Source organism: Miscanthus floridulus, chromosome 7 (genome assembly GCF_019320115.1).
Source record: "Miscanthus floridulus cultivar M001 chromosome 7, ASM1932011v1, whole genome shotgun sequence".
NCBI classification, from domain to species: domain Eukaryota; kingdom Viridiplantae; phylum Streptophyta; class Magnoliopsida; order Poales; family Poaceae; genus Miscanthus; species Miscanthus floridulus.
This window is the reverse complement of record NC_089586.1, coordinates 46,470,539-46,482,049: the sequence shown is the minus strand read 5'-3', so window position 1 is coordinate 46,482,049 and position 11,511 is coordinate 46,470,539. Positions and strand designations below refer to the sequence as shown.

The window sequence follows — 11,511 nt, the reverse complement described above, 5'->3', positions numbered from 1 at the left end:
AACACGGATTATGTTGAGCCTACAAGACAGTCTGCGCAGCGCGGCTCGGCAAACGGTCCGTAGCATTCTACAGGCCTGGCCTTTGGTGTAAACGGCCGGCAGATACGTTACCACCAGGCAGTGTATGTCTGTCGGCCGCAAGATGTTGAACCAAATATACGTACATATTTTGGGTTTGCTTCACGTTATGCAATGGAAACTCCATCTTGCTGGGTCCATGTGTCCTGGCCGGACTGCATGGGAGGAGAGCCAATTGAATTCGGTCCAAGCAATCACCACAGTACGTCCGGCCAGAAAACATCTCAGCTATAATTGGCAAGTCGAGTCCGTTTTCTTTATTGGGAAAAAAAACGTGAGTTTTGTAGAAGCGTTATCGGCTTATCGCAAGGGATAATTGTTGCGAAGGGAACCGGCTCCGGATATCGCTGAGGCCTTTCGTTTTTAGGCATTTAATTTCTTGAGTAAAATGCACCAACGGTCCCTAAACTTATGCTGCTGTATCATCCCGGTCCCTAAAGTTGTAAAACGGTCATTTGGTGCCTAATCACTGCTATCATCTCGTTTTAGTCTAACCACGAGCCGACTCACGCTGTAATCTTGCAAAACCCTGGGTCCGCTCCCGTCGCGACCAACAGAGGTACGCCCGCCGCCCTTTCTCCATCGCCGTGGTCGACGAGGTGACCTGGCGTTTGCGTGCGCCGATGGGTGTGGGCGCCCGGAAGTCCAGCGGCGTGCCGGCGACGGCCGCGACGTGTGCAGCACGGCGTGCCGCGACGCGTGCAGCGGCATCCAGCACGGCGTGCCACGACGCGTGCAGCCCAGCACGTCACCGCTGCCCTGCCCGCCCAGGTTCCAGTACGCGTGCAGCAGAAAGTTCACCGGCGTCGCCTTATCCAGCGCTGTAGGTCCTTTGGCAGCCCCCGCGGCCGGGGCGTAGGTTCCTATGCCCCGCTCACAAAACAGATGAGCATGGGAATCAAGATCAGCATCTTTTTGAAGTGGCCACCTCGCAATGTAAGTCTTTTGGAATTGATTCTTAATAATGTTGAGCATTGATTTGATTTTTGGTTGTTTTTGGTCGGTTTTGATTGATTCTGGTATCTGGTTCTGCAGTGGGATTGTCCTGGACAGAGGAGCCCATGGTTCAGGAAGGCAATGGACAGAGGAGCTCCAATGAAGATGATTTAGGATAACAGATTTTTTTAAACGATATGACAACAGATTAGGGATTTAGTTGTAGTTGTGAAGGAAATTGTAATGGTCATGACCAGATCTTTGTTGCTATTTTTTGCATTGTTCTCAAGGCATATGCTGTAACCTGGAATGAAAATCATGAAAATCATGCTGTAACCATGGTTCCAGATTAACAAGTTATGGATTGAACTGATTTCATGCCTACAAGCAATAGCAATGCATATTGGCCTCAAACTGATTTCATAATCTGGAATGACATGTTTTGATGCTAACAAGCCATGACATAACTGCAGCTTAACAGTTTTGATGCTTACAAGATTCAGACTCCCAAAAGATGACAGAAACAGTGGTCTGGTGTTTACTCTTTCATTTTTACAGACAAAAGATAACAGAGACAATGCACTAATTAGACCAGTGGTCTGGTGTTTCTATTTACACACAAAAGATGACTGCAACAGTCCACTAGTTAGACCAATTTTTGCTGATTGACACCACCAGTGCCATCTTCTCTCTTGTCTCCACCATCAGCAACCAACTGTTTCTTGTTTGCTCCAGCTCTGCTCCTCCTTGGTGTAGATGTGGATGCCTTTCTCTTCTTTACTGTGGCTGCCTTGCCAGCCTTGGTGCAAGTGGTCAATGCAATAGGCCTTTGCATAGGTTGGTTTGTCATGATGAACTCATTATCTGGGAGTGGACCAACATTAGTAGAAATAGTTGATGTTTGAGTTTCCTGTACCACACAAATTATGTCACATTAGATAATTAGTTGCAGCATGACATATTGTTTAGTGGTTGCAGCAAACATACGTGTGATAGCATTTGACTGAGCAAGGTTGTACTGGCCTGTGTTTGAGGTCCACCTGGTATTTCTTGGTATATGGCTTGGTTGATAGTGTTGGGAGTATGCCCTAGAGATAATCATAGAGATGATTATATTGCCTTGTATCCATGATATATTATGAGTTCATTGAATTTCAATTAAAGACAACCTGTATCGATTAGCAATTATGAGAATTATTTGTGAAACTCTTTTACTTGTATGGTTATTCTAATGTTGTCCCTGGTCAGAGTTCGTGTGAGGACACACATGAATAATGGATCAGCACATTATTAGTTGATGACTATGTTTCACAAGTCATAGACATGGAGATGTCAAACTAATAATGTGGGCACATGTATGACATGGTGCTGGACTGACCCAACGTGAGATGTTGTTATTATCTCTATTCACATCATGTACGTTATGTCCTTAGACCTGAGATTGTTGTATGTATTCAAGATGTGAAACGACCTACTCAGGGACTATCAAATGCTACTCCGTAACAGGGTAGTTATAAAGGTGATTTTTCGGGTTTGTTGGGAAACATGCTATGAGACATAGACAATCAAGATGGAATTTGCCCCTCTCTATGTGAGAGAGATATCACTGGATCACTCTAATGATTAGATCAAGAAATGCATGGCCGTGCTTGGATTAAGTGTTAACCTATGAGTTGGACCAAATATCGTGAGGCAAGGGAATAACAAGTATGTGGTTTTGTGGTGGTTCGTCTGATATGATCTTTGCGTACGCATAGGAGTTGACATGCCTTGCTAGAGGCCGCTATCAACTAATGGCCAAGTAGGAGTACTCGGGCCATGTCTATGTGTGCGTGAACCCATAGGGTCGCACGCTTAAGGGGCTAGAAGCCTAATTCGGATTGGATCCGAGTTAGACAAGGCTTAGGGTTACTAATGGGCCTCCAACTTGGGAGCTCATTAGGGACACCTATAAATAAGTGGGGTGGGCAACGGGGCTAGGTATCCACGCCGTTTTGGCAGCCGCCGCTACACATCCTATGCCTGCACCTGCTGCTCCTCGCGGACCTAGCAGTCCGAAGGCGCGATGCTTCCTTCCTGTACGTATGGATACCTCAGAGTTGCTGCATCTGGAGCACAAGGACGAACCGCATGAAGGGGACGGACATACGGACGACCTTGCAACTGCATGGCACTGCTACGACGCGTACGACTACATCGAGTCGCTTCCGTTGCACCTGCGCATCTAGTGGTAATCCCGTGATCTATAACTAGCAGTAGATCCTGGTTTATGAGGTCGATTTTTTTTGTTTTCCGGATAGCGTAGCATCCTCATAACCCTACAGATAGGATCATTAGATTCCTCTAGTACTGGAATTGTAGAAGCATTTTGAGAAGCCTATTGTGCTGCTTGTTCAGCCTCTGCTTGCAATTGCGCTTGTGTATTTGCAACCAGTGCTTTGGCTTCTATAGAAGTAAATCCCATTTTCTTGAGCTTGCATCCAACACTATTATGATTAGCCTCTGTACAGTAATTGCAGTGGACTGTAACTCCATGCTTAGAAAATTTAGGCCCATTCTTGCCTTGAACTTCATGTGGTTGCTTCTTCCTAGATTTTGGAGGCCTGCCAATTTTTTCTCATACAAAGGTGGCTGCACCTATGGACCATCAACCTTTTCCCACTGCCTCTGATCTCTGCAAGGCCATATGTTGAATCCATAGGTAGTATTGAATGTCTGCACTGAGTAGCATGCTGGCAACACAGATTCAGGTTTTATCCTCTCATGCCTCAAACAAGCAATAGCATGGCTATAAGGAACTCCAGTTAATTGCCACCTCCTGCAATCACATATTTTTGAATTGATATCTACTATGTGGCTATAATCCCTCACCTTTACTTGGAACACTCCTTGACCTAAAGGTATAGCAAAACACATATTTGCCCACTCTGCATTCTTTGATAGCTTGTTTCTTATCTTTGGACAGAAGGTTCCTTCCATTTGATTTGCTAATTCTTTCTGTTTGTTGTAATGTCTTGTCATCAACTGTGTCTTGATCATCTCAAACATGCTAATAATTGGAAGCTCTCTTGCATCTAAGGTGTAATTGTTGAACACCTCACAATTGTTGTTCAATAATATGTCACATTTAGGAAATTCTGAGAAAAAAGCTCTAACCCAAGTATTGGGAGGCATCTTCTCAAACCACTTGAAGGCAGCCTCATCCAATGCTTTCATTTTCTCCATGTTCATATTCCACTGCTACACAGAAGATGACCTTGCACATGACCATAGTTGATTCTTTAGCACCTCACCGTTAAACTTCTCTTGGAAATTTGAGTAAAGATGCCTGACATAGAACCTATGTTTTGAGTCAGGGAACACCTGCTGCACTGCTAGGATTAGGCCCTTTTGCTTATCAATCATGATTGTCCATGGTTGGGTATTATCAATTTTTAGATCATCTTTCAGAGTCTACAGAAACCACTTCCAAGATGCAAGAGATTCCACCTCAACAACTGCCAATGCTATTGGATATATGCAATCATTTGGATCCATGCCCACAGCTGTTAGTAGCTGCCCCCCATACTTGGTTTTGTTGTGGCATCCATCTAGGCAAATAATGGGCCTGCAACCAGCCATGAAACCCTGCTTACATGCATCTAGTGACATGTAGCATGTACTAAATATTTAGATAAAATGTAGAGCCAGGGTTGCTTCTCCTCAATTCCTGTCCATAATCCAATAAAAGTTGTACTGGTTCACCTCATCACCATGGATTGCTTTCATGATGAGCCTTCTAGCTCTTGCTAATTTACTCCTAGAAGGTGTCAAGTTGAGGTCTTTTTGCACTGTCCTACCAAAGCTGCTGATGTTCATCTTATCATTTGCTTGAAATGAATCAATGTACTTAGTTGCAAGCCACTTGGAAGTGCATCTCTTCAGCACCCACTCTTTATGGCAATTGTGACCCCCATAGTATGTCTTCACTACAAATGATTTGACCCTACTATCAAGTGAAGCGTAGAGGTTCCATGGGCAGCCAGCAACACAATGGGCCCTTAATCTCCTCTAGTCATTCCTTGGCATCTTAATTTCCACTCTGTTCCTCATACTATATTCTGTTATTGCCTCCCTCAGCTTCTCTACTGTTGGGAACACAAGGCCAACATAAAAACTTGGCTAGTTGACATCAGCTTCAGTCCAACATTTCATCCTAATCCTGTCTTCTCCCTCACCATCTAAACCAGGAAGGTCTAACTCTTCTACTTTAGTGTCTTCATCATCAAGAACAGCTGCCACAACTATCTCCACCCCCTTTAGCTGGCTTCCTCTTGCCTTTTTATTACTTTTCTTCTAATCCACAACACTGTACACTAAATCCTCAAATAAATCTTCATCACCTTCCAAAACCTCATTATCACTATATATGAAGTCCTCATCTTCAGATGTTGATTCAGATGTTCCCTGACCTCCACTCTGCCCAACTACTCCTTTATCCAGATTAGTATAAAACACAGGCAACTTCTCACCTGGTTTTGGGTCCTAATAATTAACCTTTCTTGGGCTCAAGACTTTAGGTAGTTCTACCACTGGATTCAGCACTATGTCATCCCATGTATTGTCTTCAAATCCATCTTGATCAAGATAAACTATCAAAGTCTTAAACCTGTCCACCATATTGGCCATCACAATAGTATCACGGTCAGATTCTATCAGCCTTAGTCCATCAGCTATTGTATTCTGAGGCAACAACCAGTAAAACTTGAACCTTGGGCTCATCTCATATCCTAACTGCTCGACAAAATCCTCAAACCATAGTGTTGACCATGTCTTAGTCTGAATTCCATCAAACCAGTTCACTCTCTCATCCACATAGCTTTTTAGTCCACCAGACCCAACAAAGAACCCTCCATGGTGAAACTCAATACTGAACTCATCATTACCATTACCTACATTATGCGCAAAATTGAACTTTTGATCAGCAGAAGGGAAAATCTAGAAAAATTGCCCCAAATCAAGACTACAGTAGCAACTACACAAGACATCCTATGAACCCATACACCAACAACCGATGAATCCTACAATCTACATAGCGAAGGTCGGCGATGAAAGGTCCTTGTGTGGTTTTGGTAATTGAGTGACAACCTAGGTGGACTAATTGTGTTTATGTGAGATACACAGGTGATTAGTCCACAGGTACATATGTGTGAGCAACAGATGCCATGAAGGTGAAAATGGCTTGCATATGTTACAAAGCTCACACATGTGATGATGAAGGAGCTCATTGCACATGAGACATGACATTGAGTTATGTGATCAAGGTGGAGAAGATCAAGATAAGACTTGGCTTGATGGACCGGTTGCAAGTGTGAAGGGCAAGTCAGAGGCTTTGGAGCGATGGACCGCGTGGCGGTGAAGCTTGAGCAAGACTTGGCACCGATGGACGAAGGCAACGGTGAAAAGCAAGTGATGTCAAGATCAATGAACCAATATGATCACGTGATGATATGAAGTGGATCATATCATTGTTGATCATGTTGGTGCATGTGTTGCATCAACATTGGAGGAGATGGAATGGAATGCGCAAGGCAAAGGTATAACCTAGGGCATTTCATTTCACCGGTCATAGGTGTGTAGAGAAGTTTATGACCGGGTTTAGGATAGATGGCCATACTATCAAGAGGGGCAAACTTGTTTGCATATTGGTCATCTAGTGCCACTTGAGTGATCTAACTTTGCATCATTGCTAGGATCGAGTGGCGTGGCAAGTTGAGTGGCTAATCCTTTGAAAAGTGATTGTGAAAATGCTAACACACATACACATGGTGGTGTACACTTGGTGGTGTTGGCACATTTACAAAGGAGAAGAAGTTGGAGTTGATGTGGATCAACTTGGTGTAGAAACTCCACCGGCGGAGTGTCCGCCCGTAGAGTGCAGATAGTCCGACGGTGCCACCGGTGCCCTAGATAGAAAAGTCGAAGGTCACTGAGAGTGACCGGACACTGGCCTTGGTTGGACCGGAGCGTTCGGTCAGTGGTGGCAGGCAGCGTGCTGCGTCGGTCAATCGACCGAACGCTGGCTCTGGTAGTGACCGGACGCTGGCTATGTGCGTCCGGTCAGGGCTGACGTATGGTGACGCAGGCAGAGTAGAAGCTGGAGAGCGACCGGACGCTGGTGCTGCGTCCAATCCCGACCGACCGGACGCGTTCGGCCATGTCCGGTACCTTACTGGAAATGACCAGACGCTGGGGTTGCCGCGTCCGGTCAGTTGAAGCTGCCGCGTCCGGTCGTCAGATGACCGTTGAGATCGGATGAACAGTGTTTGAAGGAGGGGACATGTGACGAGTATCACATGACCGGACGCTGAGGTCCAGCGTCCGGTCGCCCCAGGCCTTGAGGACACACTAATCCTGACCATGAAGGGCATCGCTGCCGGCATGCAGAACACCGGCTAGGCCAATATCCTCGGTGTACAAATAACCCGTCTCCCATGAGATGGTGGACTGATCTGTGTAAGCCTGTAAGCAGCTAGTCGCCAGGAGCCACTGTGTTCTGGAGGAATTTTTATGTCAGAGCCTTTCTCTTGTGTGCTTGATGTAGATGCCAAGGGGAGCATATTGGCTGTTGAAGCCTGATGCAAAATAAATTATGGAACTATGTTTTTTGTTTATCTATAATAACTAGCAAATATGCTTCCGTTGCGTTGAAACTAACAGCTTGTTGCGTAGTCATCTGGATGACTTGTGGTTCAGAGTTTTATTGTATATGATCACGTCATCTATTTCAATTAATTGTGGAATCGGACTCAATGCCATCTATTTCAATTACTTGTGGAATCGGCCTTTATTTGAAAATAATATTGTATTTTAAAAAATATAGTTCATATTTAGAGATGTATAAAGCATTTGTTTTCAGTACTCATAAGTGGAGACTAGACAAACAAAACTCAACTATTTTTATGTTTGAATCTCTCCTACTTACCTTGCATGAAATGACTAAGACCTTGTTTGGGAGGTCTTCTTAGAAAATGGCTCAAGTTCACAGGGAATATTTTGTATTGTAGCAAGGAGCTGTTTTTCTCTCTTCTAGAAATGAACTAGTAGCCAGTTAATATAGAATTTTTGGCTTTACCGGCTGTGTCTCCTCCAGATGAGCTCGAGCCAAAAGAAGCCCTACCATGGGTCTCGCTCTCCCTGTTCTCCACACTTTAATCATGGGACTTAACAAGCTCCCAGACATCCGATCCAGACGCTAGCCGCACAAGGAGCGAGTGAGCGCGTCAGCTGTGGGCCCGCGCCGCCCCGGACGTTGCCTACACCGCCGACTACTTTCCACGCGCATCCCATGTATAACACCCCGATCTACTTTTGGAACGTCTAAATGCAAAAGTTGCAACATACAAAAAAAGACAAATTAAACACTTAAAACAAACATTTGAAATACTTGTGAAAATGTCTGAAAATATTTAAAAATCATTGCAAACATATACAATATGCAGATAAAACACTAGCAAACATATGAATGAAACACCTGAAAACACTTGAAACATATACTTGCAATACATATGCAACATTGAAAGCTCTAGTTTGGTTTTGGTGAATTGATGAAACCCTAAAGTGCTAACCTAGTTTATCAAGTGATCATGAGATAGGTAGCACATTCCAAGTGGTGAAGCAAATAAAGATCATGACATAAAGATGGCGACGTCATGGTCTTGGACTTGGAAAGAAGAAAGAGAAAAACAAAAAGCTTAAGGCAAAGGTATAAATTGTAGGAGCTATTTTGTTTTGGTGATCAAGACACTTAGAGAGTGTGATCACATTTAGGTTTGATAGCCATACTATTAAGAGGGGTGTAACTCATATCGAAATGCGGTTATCAAAGTGCCACTAGATGCTCTAACTCATTGCATATGCATTTAGGATCTAGTGGAATGCTAACACCCTTGAAAACGTTTGTGAAAATATGCTAACACATGTGCACAAGGTGATACACTTGGTGGTTGGCACATTTGAGCAAGGGTGAAGAAGTTAGAGGTGAAAAGGAGTTAGTCTCGCTGGTCACAAGGTGACCGGACGCTGGTCTCTGAGGAACCAGCGCGTCCGGTCAGTTGTAACAGCAAAGACGCTGGCGTCGGTCAATCGACCGGACGCTGGGTCATGGACTGATCGGACACTGAGGTCTAGGGTCCGGTCCTATTGTCGGACAGCGCAGTAGGAAGTCACTGAGTGACCGGACACTGTCAGGGTCCGGTCAAGCATGACCGAACACGTCCGGTCGAAGAAAATCGTTTCTAGAACCTTACTAGAAATGACCAGAAGCTAGAGGCTGAGCGTCCGGTCAGTTTGTGCGCTGCATCCGGTCAACTCAAGTGACCATTGAGATTAGGACACATGGCTGTCGTCGGGTGACTAGACGCTGAGGTCCAGCGTCCGGTCAACATGACCGGAGCGTCCGGTCACCCCGCGTTGTGCCCAGTGAAGGGGTACAACGGCTCTATTTCATGGGGGCTTCTATTTAAGCCCCATGGCCAGCTCAAACTCACTCTCTTGACCATTTGCATTGACATAGCAACCTTGTGAGCTTAGCCAAAGCCCTCTCACTCATTTCCATCATTGATTCATCATCTTTGTGAGATTGGGAGAGAATCCAAGTGCATTGCTTGAGTGTTTACATCTAGAGGCATTTGGTGTTCGTGTTTCTCTATGGGATTTGCTTGTTACTCTTGGTGGTTGCCGCCACCTAGACGGCTTGGAGCAGCGAGGATCGTCGAGCGGAGGTTGGTGATTGTCTCCGGCTCCGATCGTGGTGATTGTGAGGGGTTCTTGACCTTTCCCTGGCGGAGAGCCAAAAGATACTCTAGTGGATTGCTTGGGGCTTGTCTGATCCTCATCTTGTGTTGGTTGTGCGGCACCCTATTGAGGGTTTGGTGTGTGAAGCCAATTAGCACGTGAATCTCCAAGTGAGTGAATCGCCACAACGAGGACTAGCTTACCGGCAAGCAAGTGAACCTCGGTAAAAAAGCATTGTGTTCATCATTGATTTCGAGGTGATTGGTCTTCATTGTTATTCATCTTTGTGATTGATTGGTTCCTTCATCTACACGGCGGTATAACCTTCTTGATCACTCTCTTTACATTACCACAAACTAGTTGTCAATCTCTTTAGTATAGCTAGTTGTGAGAGCTTGCTTGCTTGGTTGGTGTGGCTCTCTAGTTAGGCTTTGAGAGCACACTAACATAGGGTAGTGTCATAGCTATTGTGTGAATAGATAGTATCTAAACTAGAATTGTGGTAGGTGGCTTGCATTTTGAGTAGGCTAGCACAACACTTGCTTTGCCTCATAATTGTCTAATCATTTTGTTAAGTGTTGTTGTAGAAATTTTTATTAGGCTATTCATCCCCCCTCTAGCCATTAGGACCTTTCAAACATCCAGATCTATTTTTGCAACATCCACATAAAACACTTGCAACATTCGTCTAGAACAGATGAAACATTTGGAACATACACTTAAAACATACATGTATAGACATTATAATATGTGCAGCATCCTGATCTTGTTTTGCAACATCCACATGAAATACTTGAAACATACATATGAAACAACTAAAACACTTTGAAAGCATCTAGGCCCCTAGTTGGGTTTCGGTGATTAATGACAATACAAGATTACTATGACTAACGTGTGTTTTGTAGAGGCAATTAAGTTAGGTCATGGTAATGGAGATCAATTGGGCAATCAAGGTTGTCATGCCCCTACGATGGAAATCATTTCGGTTTTCAAAGGATGGATGACAAGGTTAAGGATGACTAGTTCTAAGTGTCGATTGGAGTTGGAGTGACACTTAGAGTAGTTTAGGACTTTGTTTTTCCTTTGACCATACTATTAAGGGGGGGTATGGATAGGTAGCTTGACCTAGGTGAGTCTAGTGAGTTAGGTGTGGTGCACACTTGTTAAAACTAGCACTAGGTAGCTCCACAACAGCCCTATGATCCTATGGAGCAAACTTCATTCACATATGTTCAAGAGTTGGAAGTGAATGGAGGGTCAAATGCTGACCAGACGCTGGCTCCGGTGCGACCGAACGCTGGCCGCAGGGTCCGGTCAGTTCATTTGATCAAGAGATTACGTTCAGTGCGACCGGACGCTGGAGAGGTCAAATGACCGGACGCTAATGTCCAGCGTCCGGTCGACTCTAGTAAGGTTCCAGAGAAGGGAATCTGTGACCAGACGCGTCTGGTCAGTGCTGACCGGACCCTGGGGCTTCAGCGTCTGGTCGAGTACAGTAAGCATCTAGTGAGGGTTTAATGCGACCGGACGTGTCCGGTCAGTGGTGACCGGACCCTGCCAGCGTCCGGTCAACACTTAAACACTGGAATGTGGGTTGAACTGACCAGAGCATCCGGTCAACATGACCGGAGCGTCCGGTCACCCCGCAGAAGCTCATAACGGTTCGTTTTTCAGGCTGCCTTATAAATAGAAGCTCCACTCGTGTGTGGAGTTACTTTTGCT

At 44.9% G+C, this 11,511-nt stretch overlaps 1 protein-coding gene and 1 pseudogene across 1 annotated transcript; both read right to left on the bottom strand.

Moving 5' to 3' along the window:
* Positions 1 to 3,391: 3,391 nt before the first annotated feature.
* On the bottom strand, positions 3,392 to 4,035 carry LOC136465453 (uncharacterized). Its single transcript, XM_066464177.1, is given in 2 exon segments — positions 3,392 to 3,624; positions 3,627 to 4,035. Coding segments are annotated over 2 exon segments (642 nt in total).
* A 219-nt stretch (positions 4,036 to 4,254) lies between these two features.
* LOC136465452 (uncharacterized) lies at positions 4,255 to 7,212 on the bottom strand (annotated as a pseudogene).
* Positions 7,213 to 11,511: the final 4,299 nt, after the last annotated feature.